The following is a 19,993-nucleotide window of genomic DNA, read 5'->3' on the forward strand; positions in this document are numbered from 1 at the left end:
CCCATGTCCCTGAGAACCTCATCTCTGAAGAGCCAGGCTCAGTCAGCCAGAAGGGCCAAAGAAACATCAGGAGGGGTTCAAGCACTTTAAATGCACGTGCCCAGCGAGGGATTTCTATGTGGAACACTTCTGTTAACTCTGTTCAGAGCCGTTTTACAGTCGCTGGTGCCGTGGCCTCCAGGGAGGACCTGGCGATTGAGCAGCTGCTGTAAACAAGCTAAACTACAACCAGGAAATCTGATATGAACCCGGCCCCTATCTATCTGCTGTTAGTGCGAAGGGAGATAAATTGCTCCAGGGACATAAACTCAACCTCAGCCAAGAATTCCTTTTCAGAGGGAAACAATTCACCGGCTCACGTGCTCACTAAATGTTTTCTTCTGAAGGCTGCGGAAAAATCCATACTATTTTAAGAATTTGCTGCTCACGTTCAGCACGCTGGCACACAAGCAGCTGTCTTCACAATTATGCAGTTATTTTCCCCGTTGCAGCCCAAATCCCAGTCCAGATCCTGCATCTCCTGCAGGTGTAAATGGCCAATATTCAGAAGTGCAGTTGCAGAAGTGTCAGATGCAGAATTCCTCACACATTCACCTGCAGCTCTTGTTCAAAGCAATTTCTGACAGAACACAGAGGTACTTGCAGTCAGGAGGCAGAAAGCAGTAGCTTTATTTTAGGAATAGCACATAGGCATTGGGTAGAGACTGAACTGTGGAAATACATAGTCCTGTTATCAAATAATATCATCATATGTCAGAAGTTCTGGTTCTTTTAAAATATTCACATAAAAATACCAAAGGGATTGGAGTTCTAACTATTTTGGAAAGTTACAACATGTAGCAAAATCTATGTACAGCATTGTCACATTTGTAATGACAGTTTCAAAAGAACCTCCAGTGGTTTAAATATTTAATATGTTTTTCGGAAAAAAAAAAAAAAAAGAATCCACTGAATGCAGTGTGCAACATTGAAAATGGAAAGAGGAGCGGAGTGAGCATTGCCCTGTCACCGCCGTCGGGCCAGAGACAGGGCTGGACCGCTGGGAACACAGCGCTAGAAACTACCTGGCACTTAAAGCTGTATAAACTGAGAACACTTGTGAAAATATACTTCACTTTCTACAGCGGGGATTAAAAAAAAAAAATACTGAAAACTGACTATTTGATGGTCATAAGGTCTCCCATAAATAATGCACCGGTCGGTGATTCTGCGTGTGAGCAGAGGCCACAGGACGAGCTCTTGCTCTGGCGATGGAGGGAGGGGGGTGACCTGCGGCGCATCACGGCGCAGGATGCTGAGCGGGTCAGTTCGGAAGGCAATGGATGCGTTTTGCACAGAGCGATGCTCCCCACGGTAACGCACGTGGGTTTGCTGCCAGAAAGCTCTCAGGCACCGTGTCGCCCGGAGGTGCTTGCGTGGGATGCTGCTAGCCCTTTTGTCCCAGGGGCATCCTGGAGGGAATGAAGCCACCTAAATAACGATCAGACGCTGCTATGTCCTCAATTCCAGAGTGCCCTGGGGATACTCAGCATGAATGACCGGTCACACAGTAATAAAGGAGGGCAGGGGATGTGTTTCTTGCTGGTCTCTGCAGGGCCTGGGATGGCACTTGGGGCTGCAGAGAAGCCCCACTCATTGTTAGGCTACCAGGGGCTCTGTACTTTCCAAGGAGGCACCAAAATTTTCAGGGAGTTCAAATAAGCCTTGTGCTGATGATGTTAAACTCTTGGGAAGATCTCGAGACCTGTCAGTCTCTGCCTCATCGTTCAGCAAAGCTGACTGCCAGGAGGGACTCAGGGCTTTCCTTACCCTCCAACACAGCTGGGTGGGACCAGACTGGGTCTGGATTTGGGACCACATGGTCCCAGAAGCATTCTGCAAGGTCCTATTGCTTTCCACCAGCACTGGCTGGCAATGGCGGGGGATTGAAGCCTGTGGGCCACATCCAGCGACCGCCATTCCACTGTGGTGGCCTATTCAGGTGCAGCTCCAGCCCCAGGTGCCCTGCCCAAGGGCAAGAGGGCTTGGAGAGGGAACTGGGAGGAGCTCAGCAGCATCACTCCTTGGGGCTGGGGATCTGGAGACAGCCTCATCCCCCGGCTCCATCCCTGCATCCCCAGGGAGCCTGCACGGAGACTCTGACTCCAGCCCCACGGCTAGTGGGACAAGCAGTGCCTCCTGGGGACAGCTGTGTCCTGCCAGGGCAGCCCCCTCACACAGGCACCAGCTGTGGGGACGTGGCGATGGTCTCCAGCAACTGCTGGTGCCAGTTACATGTGTTCTGGGAACGTGGGAGAGTGGGCTTTTGCCCACATGTGTCTGAAATCCTTTACTCAGCCATACACTGGAAGTGGAGGATGCTAAGAAGCTGCTGTCAAGACCAGCATGGTGTTTACCTTCTTGTCCCTGTCCCCTCGCACCCACCCACCATCCATCACCTGTGGTGCCTCTTCAGTGTCCAAACCGCCCAACCCCTTGGCCGGTGGTTCTGCTTGGTGGCAGCAGGTGACAGCAGCATTATTTACAACCAAACTCAGGAGGAGCAAATTGCACTTTGTTGGCAATAGGTTGTTGCACCCGGCGCTGCTGCAGCCGTCACCAGGCGAGGGGGGACGTCACCCTGGGGCTGCGCTGGCTCTCACCCACCTGCACGTCACTGAGCGCCCGCTGCAGGAGAGAGCAAAGAGCAGGGGCTGAGGATCAGGCAGGGCAGCTGCTGTGGACAGGGAGGGTGTTTCAATGCTACTGGCCCCTAGAGACTCAATTCTTCCCTGGCTTCCCACCAGACAAGCTCTGCCAGTCACCGTGTCTGCTTTGTGCTGCCCAAACCCAGCCCTTATTACCCGAGAATGTCCCACCATGACAACATCTGCTTTACTCTCCACGGGGATGATGCTTGGACCATCAGCCCTCATGTTGTCCTCCTGCACCGGCCAGCCAACTTGCATGTTAGAAAAACTGCACTTTACAGACACTGAGGTACACGTGCTCACAAAAAGCTCGTCTCAGTCCCACAGCTCAGATGCAAGTAAAACGCTTCACTGGCATCTAACAGGAAACCCCTCGCTGGCTTTGCAAAGTGCAACTCACCTCAAACTTGCTCATGAACTCTGCAAAAATGCCAAAGAAGGCTTCAGAAGTTGTCATTTTGGAGTCTTCCCCAAAGAAGGACAACACCTTGCTGAATTCCTCCATGGCCTTGTGCTGCAGGTCATCCAGGGACCGCATGGCAGGCTGGGCGCTCTCCAGGAAGGACTGAGATAAACGAATTAAGGGAAAGCAGCTACGCTGTGGGTCTGGTACAGATCAGAATCACTTCTGCTTATCAAATGGCTGTGTTTCATCTCGGGGCTAAGGAAGGACCTGCTGCAGGTACAGGTGAAGAGCACGAGTGAAGGGAGCCCGCTGGCACGCTCAGCTGTCCCCAGCAGCCCCTCTCGGGAAGGACAGATCCCAGTGAGCTTTCTGGCCTTGTGGCACTGGGTTTCTGCCACGCAGGGGCATGTGGACCGGTGGTCACAACAAAAGCTGTTCCCCACACTGGCTGAGAGCGAGTAGAGGGTGGAGGTTCCCACCGCACTCCCACCAAGTGCTCAGATGGTCCTTTCCCACCCGCCGGTCACAGCCCTGCTGCTTACCAAGGAGGCGCAAAGACAACCGAGTGGTTTTACTTCAGGGCAGTAAGTCGCATTGGTGTTTTGCCCCTTTGACGGAAGGATACAGTCATCACAATCGCAAATCTGTCCTCTGCGGTCGCTGGCATGTTGTGACAGGCCATCTGTATGTCACTAACGGTGGTGTGCAGGTCTTTGAGGTCGGCCGTCAGTGTCCTCTGATTCACTGCATGAGAAGAGAGGATTCAACAGCATGAGGAGACTTAGGGTTGGCTTGTTCCCCACAGCAAAGCGAGGGCAGCGAGCACGGGCCACCAGTCAGGGTGGCTCAGGCTGTCTGCACAGCCTGTCCACGGTGTCCAGGACATGGGGGACAACTAGATCTTCTGCTGGCTGCTCGGGCCAAGATATGCCAAGAACCTCAACAGGAGCCTGTGCCAAGCGCAAGGAGCGTGCAGGACGCGGTGACACAGGGCAGTGATGGACACACGGGTCCTTGGGACTGGGATGGAGTGTACAGGACAGCAGGACAAGGGATGATTTCCAGGCTGGCATCTCATCACAGCACCAGTGTTCAGGAGAGTGATGAGCAGGTCAGAGCCTTTGCTGTCCTGGGCAGCCAAGCCTTGGCTCTTGCCCAGGTGAGGGGAAGCGGAATCACAGCATCTCCGGGGGGGTTGGGCTGCGTGCTGCAGCCATGCCACCCTGGGTCTGTGTGAGAGCAAAGCTGGGTGGCCCTGGGTAGCACTTGGCCTGCAGTTGGGTATAAAGTGGCAGGATTTGGGCAGCAGGGAGTCTCCAGTGACAGCAGTGTTAGTTAACAGGCCAGATACAAAATCCAGCTGGGAAAGCTACAGGTACAGACCTTTGTTGGAGAAAAGTTACATCTCCAGGCTTGAATTTTCTCCTGTATTTATCCACTGTAGCACTAATTCCCAAGGGAATTACTGACAAACAACAGGGATGTGCAGCGAGAATGCAGCCTGTGCTTTGTGTGCAGCCAGCCCGTTGTGACACCATCAGCACAAGCCGGGGCGTGACAAACCCAAGATCTATGTGACACTCTTTTTTATTGCAGCCAGCAGAGCTGTATGATCCTCAGTCAGCGTGCCGTGCCTGTGGCTGGACTGTGAACTCACGAGGTGCAGGTGCTGTGCTTTGTGTCACCCACGATGGTGACAGCACCAACGCTGCACCAAGGATGGAGGGAGCAGAGCAGCTTCTGGCACCTCCCTCTTCTGCGCCGCATTTGCACAACAAGAGAACTCTGAACTTGGGAACCACTTCTTCAAGTCAGAAGGAAGGTTGGGGTTGGGGATAGAGCCCTGTCTGTGCACTCCTACGTGCAGCAGCATGGGACGGATAGGACCTCCCCTGTCACTAAGCTCGTCCCTTCCTACCCCATCCTCTTGCTCAGGACCATTCCTCACTTGTTTCGGCTGCCACCCTGCTCCTGCCAACGTTGTGCAGCTCATGACTGATCCCAGACCCGTACAGAACCAAGAGACAGTGCAGGGAGATGCAGAGCTTGCAGATGCCTTTGTCCATTTACCTTTGGCAGCGAGTGGCACTGTAGGAAGATCCTGGGCAAAGCCCAGGAGCTCAGGGAAATGTTGGCTGAGTGATTTGGCAAGAATGTGCAGGAAGGTGGATTTGCCATCGACAGTCTTGGTTGTGTTCAGCTGCAGCAAAGCAAAACAAGTAAGTAGATCCCTATGCAGAGGAGAGCGGGTTTCGCCAGGCACCACATACGCAGGGGCTCCTCCGTGCTGCTGAGCTCACCCTGCGTTCACGTGCGAGGCAATTCCCAGCCATGCCATGTGGATTAATGTTTAAATAGGACTTTTAATGTTTATACAGCACATTACACCCAGATCAGTGTCAAGGAGATGCTAAGCAATGCCTCCCTCCCCCAGCGCAAGGCTGTCACCCAGTCCCCTACCTCCCAGAACTCCCCCAGGGACCCACATGCAATACAGACCCTTGTTTTCTCCCCTTGCAGCCAGAAAGCCGTGGGGTCTGGCAGCACCTGAGTGCAGGTATCACACTGAAGGACCAGATCTCTCTGAGGTCAGCCCTGTGCACCATCCTGCCCTCCCACTCCTGCTGCACCGGGAGCCTTATACCCACACACACCGTAAACCGGCACTCAGAGCCCCTGGCAGCAGTGCCTCCTGCCCAGGAACATGCATGCTTTGCCTTACCTCCGTGAGAAAGTTGATTTTAAAACCTGTTGTTTTGCTGGTCTTGGGCTGCCCGTTGTTCAGATAGTTTCCCATCGCCAGCACAAACTGCAAAGAGAAACCTCAGTGAATGACCGGCCAGTGACCTCCAGCACTTATCCCATCTCCCATTTCACTTGTGCCCGCTTTTATGTCACAGAGACCAATGATGTGGTAGGAGCAGAGGTAAGAAACCTCCCTCTGTCTACAGGACAGTGGGACAGTTCACTTTTTTGGTGCCAGATCACTTCTGCTAAGGGGCCTCATACATGTGTTCATAGATTATCGTTAACAAAACCATATCACTTCATTCAGAGGATTAGATGAGTGGCTGCACTGCCTGCAGCCATGGGAGCTGGGGACTCCGGTGGCTGTCACCAGAAGGAAGGGCTGTTCTCACCTCCAAGATCTTAGCCAGCTTCTTGCTGCTTTTCAGCTCCAGCGAGGCCTTGCAGATGCACTCATAGCTGGCTTTGATCTCCTCTGTCTTCTCCTGCAGAGTGGTCTTAAAATGCAGGCTGCGCAGACGGATCTTGTATTCAGGTACTGACAACATCTGAGAACAACAGGAGGAGAAATTTACTACTACTACCATTAGCTGTAAATCACCACTAGCTGTAATCCCTCCTATCTGGTGTTTTTCCTGGCGCATTTATTGCCCTGTGCATGGAAGCAGTGGGCACTTGCTAGTGCAGGTGACACTGTTGAGCAGCTGGGAGGCGGCTGTGGCTCGTAGAGCACAGCCACTTTGCTGTGGAGGGCAGGAGGTTTCACGGCAACATCCACAGTGACTTCGTTAACAGAAAATAAGTCAGAGTTGGGCAAAGTCACTCTTACTGTGGAGTGAACATCATGGTGTGCTTTGGCTGTAAAATAGCCACCATGGGAGCGGCCAGACACCCCGGGTATCAGCCCAAGCATCGTTCGCTGGTGGTCCCCGTGACCAGTGCCACCAGTTTTTCCCATAGAATCGCAGAATCATTTTAGTTGGAAAAGACCCTCAAGCCAAACCATTAACCTACCCCTGGCACTACCCCATGTCCCTGAGAACCTCATCTCTGCATCTGCTCAACCCCTCCAGGGATGGTGACTCCACCACTGCCCTGGGCAGCCTGTTCCAATGCCCAACAGCCCTTTGAGGAAGAAATTGTTCCCAAGATCCAACCTCAACCTCCCCTGATGCAACTTGAGGCCTCATCGGGGCAGGAAGTTTTCTTTTCACACCTTTACCCCTGGCCCCAGGGAGGCAGCAGACTCCCCAGAGCAGACCAGGTCCTGTCTCCACTCTGCCCTGTGTTCCCTCTGCTCCAGCTCACAGCAGGACATCCTGGGGACACCAGGGACCTCCTCAATCCCAGAGCACATCTCTGCCCATAAGTACCTGCAGCACGAACTGGTCGGGCTCGCTGAGCTTGCCAGGGTTCTCCTTGTAGCTCTGGAAGCGCTGGACCTCCTCCCCATCCGGGGCATAGAGCAGGAGCTGCTTGATGTGGGAAGGCTCCAGCCGGTCTGTCTCCATTGTCATGAGGATCTGGCGCAGCTCCATGTGCGAGAGCTTGAGGTGGGCAATCAGGATGGCTGCAGAGAAGGGGGCACGTCACTAGGGAGGGGAGGAGGACCAGACCCCGGGGGTGGCTGCACTGGGACAGAATGAGACCGGGAGAGGAAGATCAATCTCTCCACAGTGAGTGATGTAGACTTCTCCATGTGCCCCCAGCAGCATAGGGTCAGCCCTGGGGGCAGGAAGGGTTTTCTCTCCCCAAGGCCCTGCTACACAGGGACCCAGGGATCGCTCTGGTCCTGCAGACCCCACCAGGTATTGCACTATGTGCAACATGTACATCACCAATGCATCATGCTAGGATGCTGGAAACGACCCCGGTGCATCCTGTCCTCCCGCATTCCCCATGGCTGGGGGCTCACAAGGTCTCCCTGAGCCCCCACCCTCCATCCCACCGCAGCACATCCCAGAGAAGCAGCACTGACCCTTCCTGGGGGCCCCACACCCCTCGCTGCCCCATGGGGCCGTGTCAGCTCTTCCTCTCGCCCTCCCCAGGCCCATGAGCCACATCCCATCCCCATCCATTCTTGAAAACCTTGTCTCTCCTGCTCAGGGCTGAGCCCAGCCCAGAGAGGCTGCAGGAACAGCCCAGACCAGCAAAGCTGTGCTGGGGTTGTGCTCATGGGATTGTGCTCATGGAGCCTCTTTCCTTTTACCTTTCCAGTTCTCTACAGCCTGGGTCCCATTTCTGGGCTGGTTTTGGGGCTACATTCACTGTGGCATTTACTTACATGTGTTGTAGGCCTTTTTGTGGGACAAAATTTCAACCACGTCTTTCTTTTTAAAGTTTTCAGGCATGAGAGTTGGCTCTGGAAGAGAAACTGAAAGATTTAATCATGGGTAAGGACAGGCTCAGCTGGCTCCAGCAGGAAGAAAACTGTCCTGAAAACAGTGAAACCATGAATGAAAGAGAGGAGAAATGATGCTTTGCACACAGCAATGGCTCCGGGAATCCTTGAATTCTGCGATTCAAAGATCTCCTCAATGGAGGACTCAGTTGGAGCTGAAAAAGGTAAAACAAGAGGTGAAACACACAGAAAATCCCAGACACACCCCAAAAAGATACAGCCCCTGAGAAGAATCCCATTTAATCCCACTTCCACTGCCAACCCCACCTGTATCTGCTCCTTGCAGGAGGGCTCAGACATCTCGTGGACATTTCACTACTCCCAGTGTAAATGCAGCAGCTGCACTGCCCCATGGGCTGGGACCACATCGCTCTCACCCCGAATGGCACCACCCCGGCCAGCACCGCCCGGCACCCCAGCCTGGACCTGCTCACTGGGTTTGCAGCACCCAGAGCCCGGGGGGTGGGGGATCCTGGGGGTGGGTCTGCAGGACACGCCAACTCAGGAGCCATAGGAAGGCTGTGGTGGCCTACAGACCCCACATGTGGGTCTTGGAGGAAAATAACTTATTATATGTATAAAAAGTGTTGCCTGTAATGCTCTCAGTGTGCAGAGGAACGTTTTCATGGCTTTTTCAGGGCTGAGTTCGCAAAGCAACTGAGCTGCAATTCGCTTCCTCTCTTGCAATGGTTGCTGCTGCAGCACCGCGCAATGTCTGCGTGCACCGACACGGCTGAGCGCCCTGCTGCACAGACCACAGCAAGCAGGGGCCGTGCACAAACCATTCAACATGTGGTGCAGGTTTGGGCTTCTGCTCATTGCACACCAGGTCGGGAAGCAGCACTGAGGACAACAGGGAGCGAAACCGTCTGTCTGAGTTTCACTGCCCTGGTCAACTGAAATGGAGAGAGAAAACAGACAATGGCAGCGAAGAAAATTAAGGGAGATAGGGAAATAATCTCCACCTTAATGATCCGCTGTGCCACCAGTCACAAAATCCTGAGGATGAAAGAATTCTGTGCTGCGGGGTGATGGCAGGACCAGGCATCACCTCGCTACCCACCGAGCCCCAGTTCCTCCCAGTGCCCTGGTCTCTGGCCAGTACCAGGACCTGCTCTGTGGCTCAGGTACTTACTTGTAGGTTTCTGCGTTCCGAAGTGCAGCTCCAGGTCGAGGTATTTGACCATATCACTCAGCTTGTCATAGTCCGAGTCTTCCCCAAGCTGCAGGAGGATGAAGAGTCAGGGGCTGTGGTGGCAAAGGGAACAGCCCAATGCTGCCCATCTATGTTTGGCCACCGTCACCCCACCCCACACTGAGGCCTGTGTCCCCACAGGGAACCCGGACAGGTTGGTGGCACTGTCCTGTAACTGGAGACTCGGCCACCATAAACCCTGTGCAAAAAGCAGAGCCTGGTGACCCGCTTACCTCTGGAGGGGACAGTTTCTACATGGGTCACTAAGCCCATCTGGTGGGACCCGTTCTCATTCCAGAAGAAAAGAAGGAAACTGGAGATTCACCCCATCAGCATTTCCCTGCACCCTGCAGCTGGCAGCGCTGCCCTGCGGGTTCATCTGACTCCTGACACAGCTGGAGTCCCGCAGAGCTCTGCTGCTCTTCACTTGCTGCTCAGTCGTGATTGCTTAAGTCAAGGACAAAGTGTGAATTCCAGGAACTTCAGGGTTCTTTGCATGCAAAAAAATCGCCAGGAAGAATCATCTTGTTCTCCGGAGTGCTGGGGAGAGGGACCTGGAGGATTCCAAGTGCTTGCTGCGAGGTGGGAGCCCGTGGGGCTGGAAGGTGATCCCACAGCTCCCCTCTGGCTGCTCAGGACACGAAGAACATGGCACCTCTGATCACAGGAGTTAAACTCCAGCGAGGAAGCTTCTCACTACTGAGACTCGAATCCACCTCCAGCATTCTGCATCTCCTCAAGTCCATGGTGCCCAAGGATTATCACATCTAGTCTCAGCTTCGCTTTTGCTTTCCCTCTCCATTGTCCTCCCCTGCCTCTCTACTCTCCCCATCGTGCTGCTTTCAACCACCCTCATGTTTTTTGAGTGACAAAACATCCTACAGCTACACAATGTGTGTGAAGGCAGCTCCTGCCTATGTCAGCCCACAGAACACAGGAAAGCAAGTGCTCCCCAGCACACTGTGGGAAAAAAACCCCACATTTCAGGTGCTTTCTGGAGCCTCTTCTGACCCCAGCAGATTTGCTCCAAACAATTAAAGGGATGAAAATAAATATGAGGCTTTCTGTACCATGTCATCTTCAGAGTTCATGGAATGCATGGCCCAACAAGAGGTGATGACAAGATGCTCTGGGAGGCAGCAGCTCCCCCCACACCCACAGACGTTCCCACCGTCCTGTGCAGCCTCAGCAGCTGCTCCCCATAGCATGGTTTGAATCCTCATCTCTCCCCACTCCCCGCTCGGGGGCCATACCTGTCCCCAGATGGTCCCTTCCGAGTTCTCCACCTGCTCCCAGCGCAGCCTCTTGACGCTCATGTGGTTGGACTCGCTCCTGCGGTGCAGCAGCCCCCGGTGCAGGGGTGGGGCACAGGGCACTGGGGGAGGGGGCGGGGGAGGTGGGGGGGGTGGGATGGGGTGCAGGTGGCTGACAAGGGATTTGGGGGCAGGTGATGTGCTGGCCTTGGTGGCCTCTGCCTTGGAGGGGACGGTCTGGGGGTCATGGAACTGCAGGGGGGGTGGGGGTGGAGGGGGGCTGAGGGGAGGTGGGGGAATGTGGTCCGAGAGCGTGGAGTAGGTGAGGGAGCTGCCCTCGTCACTGCTGCTGATGTACTCGCTGCTGCTGACATCGTTGGTGACGTAGCTGCCCTGGTCATCATGGAAACTCATCTGGGAGAGGGAGAGGCTGAAGGTGGCACCTCATCCTCCACCCAGCCAGCCCTGGGGGGGTCCTGCCCCAGAGCAGGGTGGCCCTTGTCCCCCTCCACCACCCCCAGAACCCCAGGATGTGTCCCCAGTGGCTCTGCCCCTTTCCCAGTGAGATGCAGGCTGTGTGATGGATGCTCTATGGCCAGCACAAAAACCATGCACCTGCAACACACTCACCTCCTCGTAGTCATTCTCAGGAGTGAGGAAATCATCCACGATGGTGACCCGGTGTCCCAGCTGCTCACTGAGGGCGTCCAGGAACCGGTCAGTGTCACGGCTGCGTGGAGGCCTGGAGAAGGTGAAGAGCTTCTTCCGTCGTGACAGCGGGCTGAGCGGGTAGTGGCGGTGCTGGGGGGATGGGGCCGGGCTGCTGTCCAGGCTGACGTAGGGGTTGGACTCAGTGCTGCTCGGGGAGGCCACGCTGCTGTGCAGGCGGTAGTAGCACTGCTGGGAGCCCAGAGCCTCGCTCGGCCACGAGATCCCCGTCCCTGGCTTGCGAGCACCTGCGGGACAGAGCGATGCCCGGGGTATCCTGCACTGGGTGCTCCCCGGGGCGCCCCACCTGTGACGAGCCCCAGCGCCCCCGAATGCCACATGAGATGATGGTGCAGCCAGCAGAGAGGAGCACAGGGATCCCGTGGGATTTGCCATCCTGCTCACTCTGCTGCCCTCCTGCTGATGCAGCTTTGCAGAAGCCATCGCTGGGCTCCCACCGTCACTGCTTTGTTATAAAATAGCACCAAGTGAAAGGTGTTTTTCCCTACGTCTGCCTGGGCAGCACCGTCCACCATCACCTGAGACCCCCCCAAAACTGCAGGAAGCTGGTCCCTACCTGCAGCGTGTGGCAGCTCCGAGGCAGGAGGTGATGCTCTGTGCCGGGCAGCGTTACCCATCTTGCCAGCAAAGCTGCCAATCAGGCGATTTTCTAACTCTGCATAGACGGCTGACATCTGGAAAAACAAGGAAAAAGAGCTGCTCTTGATGCCCGAATTGAGACAGGACTTGCGGAGAACCCAGAGACCTGCAGTGTCCTGGGGACAGGACAGCCACGCCAGCCCCCAGGCTCTTATCCTTTACAGGAGGGCTTCACCCCAACCCAAGGCTATTCTGCTTTTCCTGAAGATCCCCAAGAGCCTCTCCGAGGCTGCAGCAGATGCTGACAGACACTGGCGCTATTAAAGCTGACTAATTGCCCCGGGAAGTGATCTGGGTGACGAGCTCCACAGCAGGGATGCTGTCAGCCACCAGCAGGTATTTATCCTTCTCCCATTCCCTCTTTTCCACTTTCCTGCATGAAAATGACCGGGCTCAAGTTCTCGGCCCTCCCTGTGAACACAACGGTCCCGCATACATTGACCAAGTGCTTCCCAGAGGCTCATTCCCCCAGCCCCAGGAGGTCGCACCATTTTGGGGTTGGGTGTCTCCGGCAGGGACGTGCCATCACCAGCCTGCCTCTCTCCAGGGATCAGGCGAACCGGGACCTCCACGGTGTCACTCTGACCTACCGGGAAAGGAAGGGACAAACCAGTCAGGATCCCATCCCACCAGCTGCAAAGGAAACCCTGTTTTTCGAGTTACATCCATGGAGAGCTTCTGCTTGGAGGTTAATGGCTGGAAGAACATTGTCTGCTTCTTATACTTAAATGGTTTGTGCAGGGAGGTGAATGAGGATGCGCCCCAGAGCCGGCTCAGACTCGGTTTAAGGTTAACACAAGAGGTCGCAGACTCTGCTCTTTCCGCAGGGCAGCTGAGGACACGGCTGCTCCCTGCAGCTGGCGAACATCTGCCCAGGCCAGCAGCTCCCCCGGCGAACGCAGCTGTTGGCCACTCTCCTGCCCTAATCACAGCCAGAAATGCTCCTCAGAGCTGGGTTAGAGAATCTTCCTTGGGGAAATGTCCTGGAGTTGACTGGCCTGACAGCTGCGGAGCACGGCGTTCCTGGGGGGAAGCTGGGAGGAAGGTGCAGCCGAGGGGTGGAGAGGTCATGGACAGAAGCTGTAAGTGCAGGTCAAGTGCCCTTCGCGATCAGCTAAGAGTGATGGAGGAATAATAATTATCGCTCTCTACAACTGCCTTGAAAGGAGGTTGGAGCTGGGAGGGGTTGGGCTCAAGGAACAAGCACCAGGATGAGAAGAAACAGCCTCAAGTTGCGCCAGGGGAGGTTGAGGTTGGATCTTGGGAACAATTTCTTCCCCAAAGGGCTGTCGGGCATTGGAACAGGCTGCCCAGGGCAGTGCTGGAGTCACCATCTCTGGAGGGTTGAACTGACACAGAGATGAGGTTCTTAGGGACATGGGGCATTGCCAGGGGTGGGGTAACGGTTGGACTCCATAATGTTAAAGGTCTTTTCCAGCCTAAACAATTCCGAGATTCCATGAATAAGCAGAATGTGTTGTCCCGCCATCTGGGAGAGGAGGACAAAGACCCAAAGGACTGAAAACACAACCAGCAACCTGGGGTGCATCTGGAGGAGAAGGTTCGAGATCTGGGGGCTGTGGAAATCCCTGGAGCAATACAAACTGGTTGAGATTTTCAGAGGAATGGGGAGATGCAGGGCTTCTCTCTGGAAAAATGGTTTGTGCCTCGAGTGGAGTTCATCAGGAGTCTGATGGCACTGAACCGTGGTCACCTTCCTCACGTGGATTCCACAAATGCTGCTTTCCCTGTCAATTTGGTGGTGTCCGAGAAAGTTCGCAGCTGAAACTGTGCACCCCAGAAGGGAGCGCTCAGACCAGCATCAGTTCACATCTGAGCAATGGATTGGAAACAACGCCCAGCCTCAGCCCAAGTGGGTAATTATTGGAATTGCTCATTTCAACTGATTGTGAAAATGGGGGGTTCCAGTCACAGCCTCTGCACTGGCTCTGTACCCGAGTCCTTTCCCACCATCCACGCTGAGGACCAGGTCAGGGTTTGTTTTGTGGCAGAGCAGAGGTACAGCCCAGGCACAGCCCCCAGGCCCCCTCCCTGCAGCAGGACCCCCCGATCACCCACCTGCTGCCCCCCCCTCATCGGGGCAGGGGGTCCGCAGGCTCCCCCGGCACAGGGATGCTCCTCGGACGGAGCTGCGGTAGCGATCCTCTGCGTCCGGCTCGGCTGTGTGGAAGACACCCTTCGTCAGGCTCGGTCGGTGTGCGCCAGTCCCCACAGCTGCCCGCTCCTCCTGCCCTGACCCTTGGGACTCGCAGCTGCTCTCTGAGCCCTGCACTTGGCCATGACCCCGTGACAGCTGCCTGTCCTTCCCCTCAGTCCCCACGCTGGGGCCAGGGAGCGGAGCAGGTCACAAACACAGTGCAGGGGGTGGATGCCCAAAGACAGGACATGCAATCGCTTTTTCTAGCAGGATTGGCATCCACCAGCTCACGGTGCATGAGAAACCCCAGGCCTGAGCCAGGCTGGCCCAGAGGGATGCAGCTAATACCTTCCTGTCCTCAGAGGACAAGGTGGGAGTGGGGACCAGCACCAAATGCTGCCTGGGAGAGACATTGCCTGATGGGTTTGTTCATGTGCGGTTTGGTGTGACAGCTCAGAGAGGCTCAGACCCACAGCAGGATGGGGACAGCAGAGCATCAGTCTCCGTGGTATCCAACAGACCAATGCTTGGACAACCCGATACACACAAACATCTGAGATAGCCACCGAGTTTGGAAGAAGCCCAGATGAAGGACTAACCCAAATTCAGAGATCTTTGGCCGTCACGCTTCCACGCATGGACACACACATAATGCACCAGAACAACCAGAACTTCACGTGGTCAGAGAAAAGCTGAAAGGAACCACAGAACTGGGAACAACAGCCCCAAACAGTCTGGTCCCAGGAGATTCACTCCTGTGCTCTCCTCCTCTGCCAGGGCTGGAGACACCTGCCTTGGATTCCTGAAATACAGTTGCAAACTGCAAATACATCAGCTTCTCTCTGAAATCTTCTAAGGCTTATCAGCTAATTTTACAACCTAAGTTCTTCGGAATATGCAACATGTTAGGTGGGTTGAGCCATAATTCTGCACACACAAAAACAAAAACTGAGAGTACAAATTAGGTGAACAAATACCCAACAGGAGTATTTTCACCAGGACTTGGAGCTGTTTCTCCCTGTGAGGAGAAAGGCTGTGCTAAAACAACTGTATTCCTCCAAAAGTCTCTCTTCAACCAACACCTCTTTCATATGGTTCTACTTACAGAATGTAAAATCAACATATCAACACAACATAAAAGAATGTGAAAGCAATTAAGAAGCCCAAATCCAAAGATTAAGACATTTCAGTCCAAAATTGCCCTCACTTTTCTGCTGTCTGACTGCAAAGCCCATAATCCTCAGCAAACCACAGCTGATTTTGGCATTGCCGCAGTCACAGTGATGGAGAGGAGGAGAATCCCCAGCCACTTGCTGGGTCTCTGCTCCTCAACCTCCAATCACAGATATCTGGAGGACATCCCGGGGACATCTCGAGGGACACCCCGTCACCGTCACCGCTTATCTTCCCTCTCTGCTCTGAACGCTGCCCCTAAGCCATCCACATCCTTTCCAAACCTCTAGTGACCCAAGCAAATTCCAAAAACCTTCGCTCCCAGGAACATCACCTCTCAGTGCAGAGTTTCCTTCCAAAACTCCACGGGTGCACAAAAGATAACCTCCCACCTGACATTTACAGATCAACCTCACTGGTAACAGGAGCTGGAATCTCCAGTGTGCTGCTCAACGCCCCGTGCAGCCACCAGCTCCGTGCAGGCAGCGTGCAGGCAGGAGCCAGGCAGGGCAGAGCGGCCTGCTCCCTCATCACTCCAGCCTGCTCCCAGTGCCACTGCCGAGGTCCCCAGGGACCCAGTGGGACATGGTGTGTCCGTGCTGGAGCACAGGGGTTTTTCCTCTCACCTGCCAAGGACTTGTAACCAAGAAACCTGGCAATCTTTTGCTGGCAGTGCTCCTGCTCTTCGTACGTCAGCAGCTGGTAAATAAACTGCCATATGACTTGCTTGGCCGGTGTGTCCAGCACCGGGTACACATCCACAATGAGAGTGTCAATATTCCTGTAAAATCAGAAAGAGAGGGCTGGCAGTGAGCGCATCCCTGCAGCACAGCCCTGCCACGACGTGTCCAGGGCTCCGACACTTCCCTGCATCCCAGCTGCTAGGTTTGGCTCCGAGTCCTTGGCACAAAGAGGTTATCTCGGAGCAGAGGTGCTAGGCTGCGAGCAGAGGATGGAGACCTTTGGGACATGGAGATGTGCAGCTGGTGCTAACGGGGAGAGCAAATTCCAGGGACCAGCAGCAGCTGCCAGCCAGGTATAAAACCTGGTTTGTGAGTCAGCTACGGTGCCTAGGGAGCAAGAGGGGCAAGTGAGCACTAGAAAGCAAAGAGAAACCCTAGAAAGTCCGAATTTTAGCCAGCAGCAGGTAAGTAGGCTCAGGGAGAGTTGCAGTGGAGAGGGTGGCTGGGCTGGCAGCCTCAGAGGGCTGAAGGCTTGGCCTCATTTTGTTCTGTGGTGTGTAGAGATGGTGAAAGGGCTATCGTGAACTGCAGGGCTGAGCACCCGGTTTGGGGAGGAGGATGAAGACGACTGAGGGAGGATGGCTGTCCTGGGTCGGAGGGCTAAAGTCAGTGCTGAGAAACGGAGGCAAAGATGTTGGGTTAAAGCTTGTTGCAACTATTACATCCTTAGTGTAGCAGTAATAGTAAGAACTTCTTATGAGAGCTAGAAAGAAATTGCACATGTAGAACCAAACCTGTTGTCCTGCTGCTAGCTGAAGGGACCATCAGTGCCCTCCCAGGAGCAGGGAGAGCAAGGGGTGAAGAGGCTCAGAGGCTGCAAGGGCTCCATTAATGAAGTGTCCCGGGAATCTCAGAGGACAGGAGGGATGAGAAGCGGTAGAGGAGTCATCCAGAGCTTGCCAGCAGCTACCTGCTAAGCTTTTCCCTAGTTCAGCGCTAATTTGCCTTTTCTCTTGGCTGTGAGGAGCCTGTTTCCCCTTCAGAAGAATTAAAAGTTAAAGAGCTGCTGAAGCTGGTGGCTGCTCTGCCCTGCAAAGCCTCTGCTCCTACCAGCTGGTTTGTCATGTGCAAACTGCCTGGGGAACCAGAGCCCAGAATGGAGGTGTCCTGACTCTGTACCCTGTGTTTGCTGCTGGGAAATGCTGGTATTCACATGCTGCAGCGGCAGGAAACATCAGCTGAACGTTTGGGGATTTCCCTCCTTGGTGGGGCAGTTAGAGGTCACAGCTGGCTCGTCTGGGACCGGCATGCAATTAGGTCATGAGGAATTATTGTTAAATGGAGCAGTGGCCTCTGCGTGGAGCCATCTGGGGCAGCTGGAGGCAGGAGGAGAGGGTGGGTATGTCCGTGTCCCTGCTGCACGGTACTCCCCACAGGCAGCAGCGACAGTCCCAGCTCAAGCGCTGCTGGGAGACCAAGGAACATGTGCTGCCCTGCACTGGGACCTGGGGATTGATTCGTGGTACTGGGGTTCCCATCCTTGTGCCGCTGAGCAAGAGCAAACACCCTGCTAGGATGGGGTCGGCATCTCCCAGCTGCAGACCCCAGGGACTGGGTCTGCCTCACCAGCTGCTCCGGACCTGAACCGCCCAACTGAGGAGTCCTGCAGAAGTAGCATGGTCTTGAGAGAGCACGGAGTGATGAATTCTGTGTTCCCAGGGCAGTGTTAGTGACAACAGGGCCTCAAGAGGGTTCACTCAGCAGGTGCCGGGGGGGATTTATGTGGCTGTGCCTCCCCAGCACCTGCCAGCACCGCAGCACCCGAGCTCCCCACAGAGCATTTCCTTGTCAAACTGAGGATCTGGACCCCCTGATCCTTTAGTCTTTACACTGCAGGCTGTTCCACCATTGCTGCAGGAGCTGGCCTGGGAGCTAGAGTTAGGTTATGGTTGGACTCGGTGATCTTAAGAGTCTCTTCCAAACAAAATGATGTTATGATCTGTGGCTCGTGGGGGACCTGGGCTCTCAAGAAGCAGCTGAGCAGCCCGGCTCTGTCAGCTCTACAGGTGCAGGAAGAGGCAGAAACATCTCTCAGTGCAGAGAGGGATGGCTTATTCACCACAGTGCAGAAAGGTTAAAGACCAAGGGCAGAAAACAAAGTCACTACTGAAAGTTGTGAGTCTGCCAGGGGCTGGGTTTCAGCCCCTGCAGGAGGGCAGGGAGGATGCTCCACTGCAGGACGAGGGCTCTGCCAGCCACAGCCATTCCTGTGCTGCAGCCAAGATGCTGAGAAGGGGGAGAAGACAAGGATGAAAAGGGTGAGATTTACTGAAAGAGGTGAAACAGGATCTGTGGCCATCGGGGATGGCCAGACAGCAAGAGAGCTCATGCCCTGGGGGACCAGAGTTGTTTTATGAGGGATTTAAGGTTGACTGAATTAACCTCAGAAGCCAATGGGTCTGTCTTGTCCTCAGGCAGGACACCTGGTGAGAGATGGGCACGTGCCCACACGTACAGGGAAATACACAGCTGGGGAAACTGGAGAATGTGATCTCAGCAGAGCTCAGTGCTGCCGTCTGCTCAGAGACCGGCTCGGACATGGGCGTCACTACCAGCATTGGAGGAATGGAGCTGCTAAGGAGTTACCGATGTTGGAAGAAGCCTTCCAGTGCTTTGCAGATGGTGTAACGCTCGGGAGGAGTCAGCAGGTGCTCCAGCTGCTGGGTGAAGGTCCTTCCTTGGATCTTGATGCTAGAGGGGAGAATCTCTGCAACCCACTGCAGGGAGGTGAGGGCAGAGGAGCTGCTCGGGGAGTCAGCAGAGTCAGAGTCTGCAAGGTGCGGGTAGAAAGAAAAAAGAATATTCAACAGACAAAGTGTCTTAACTATGGGTTAGAAGGCTTGTCCCAAACCAAGGGTCAGTACTAGGGACAGCTTCACCTGTGCACAACCCCTGTTCCATAGAAATACAAATCCTGATGTGCTGATACACACACTGTTACACCTAAAAAAGCAGATTTCAGTCACTGGAAGGCAGCAGGTGGCAGGATGAAATAGCTCATCTGGAGCTGGGGCTGGCTCTGCCCTCCTCCTGCTCTGGAGCTCATGGCTGGTCCAGTAGGTCCACAGTTTTGTTTTTAGGGCACATGCAAGTGAGTTGGTAACACGGGGCTCCTGACATGAAGCTCAGGGGACTCAACTGCTGCTCTGGAGGGAAGAGACAGTCCCTGATCCTGGCCCTACGTGTTGCAGGGCAGCACCCTGATAATGCACTGACCCTCCTGCCTTGGCACAGCTCTGGCAGCACCGCAGGGACCGAGCCCTGCCCTGGCTGTGCTCCTGCTGCTGGAATCCTGCTGACAGCCACCGGCATCACCCAGACACCCTCATCTCCCACTGCCTCGCTCATCAGCAGTAACCTGAATTATTCATAACAGCAGCAGTTATTCCAAACAGCACAGTCCATACACAACTGCGGGATTTGCACAGCGACCATGGATACACAGGGTTGGATTACTGCGGTCAAGTACACGGCACAGGCTGCACGTGAATGACATTGGCAAGGGCTGTCAAGGACGATCATACAGGAGGATGAGCCCTTCTGGAGAGCAGCCAAGCCTGAGATCAAGCCTGATCTCAGCAAGCAGGCAGCAGTGAGAGGAGCAGCGTTAGGCTCCAGGCAGCACCTAAACCCTGCTGAGCCCACGGGGGGGTATTTGGCCGTTCCCTCCTGTGTGGGTTTCTGCAGCTCCAGCCCCTCCTGCACTCTTACCATTGGAGATGCTGACGATCCCTTCTTCCACCACCAAGGTGGGCATTGCCCCGCTGCCCTGCAGCATCGCCACCACCTTGTCGTGGGAGCAGTTCCTGCGGGGACAGGAGAGCCAGCTCAGTGTTGCCGGGCTGCTGCCTGTGCGGG

The 19,993-nt window shown here is 54.9% G+C and overlaps 1 protein-coding gene across 6 annotated transcripts in view; it reads right to left on the reverse strand.

The window, feature by feature from the left end:
* Positions 1 to 645: 645 nt before the first annotated feature.
* The window catches only part of GRID2IP (Grid2 interacting protein), a 34,376-nt gene continuing 15,028 nt past the window's right edge, over positions 646 to 19,993 (reverse strand). For 3 of the 6 annotated variants that reach the window (XM_071815173.1, XM_071815177.1, XM_071815176.1), the window contains 17 exons: positions 19,847 to 19,941; positions 18,722 to 18,905; positions 16,019 to 16,173; positions 14,141 to 14,242; positions 12,550 to 12,647; positions 11,979 to 12,096; positions 11,324 to 11,649; positions 10,694 to 11,107; positions 9,381 to 9,468; positions 8,129 to 8,206; positions 7,218 to 7,414; positions 6,237 to 6,392; positions 5,819 to 5,905; positions 5,167 to 5,296; positions 3,722 to 3,840; positions 3,091 to 3,255; positions 646 to 2,667 (listed from right to left, as the gene is read on the reverse strand). In XM_071815173.1, the coding sequence (XP_071671274.1) occupies positions 2,596 to 2,667; positions 3,091 to 3,255; positions 3,722 to 3,840; positions 5,167 to 5,296; positions 5,819 to 5,905; positions 6,237 to 6,392; positions 7,218 to 7,414; positions 8,129 to 8,206; positions 9,381 to 9,468; positions 10,694 to 11,107; positions 11,324 to 11,649; positions 11,979 to 12,096; positions 12,550 to 12,647; positions 14,141 to 14,242; positions 16,019 to 16,173; positions 18,722 to 18,905; positions 19,847 to 19,941 (2,584 nt within the window). In that variant the 3' untranslated portion in view covers positions 646 to 2,595. Of the gene's footprint in view, positions 2,668 to 3,090; positions 3,256 to 3,721; positions 3,841 to 5,166; positions 5,297 to 5,818; positions 5,906 to 6,236; positions 6,393 to 7,217; positions 7,415 to 8,128; positions 8,219 to 9,380; positions 9,469 to 10,693; positions 11,108 to 11,323; positions 11,650 to 11,978; positions 12,097 to 12,549; positions 12,648 to 14,140; positions 14,243 to 16,018; positions 16,174 to 18,721; positions 18,906 to 19,846; positions 19,942 to 19,993 lie in introns of all 6 variants that reach the window. The other 3 variants (XM_071815172.1, XM_071815175.1, XM_071815174.1) reach the window with 1 other exon arrangement.

Source organism: Patagioenas fasciata, chromosome 15 (assembly GCF_037038585.1).
Source record: "Patagioenas fasciata isolate bPatFas1 chromosome 15, bPatFas1.hap1, whole genome shotgun sequence".
Classification (NCBI taxonomy): Eukaryota; Metazoa; Chordata; class Aves; order Columbiformes; family Columbidae; genus Patagioenas; species Patagioenas fasciata.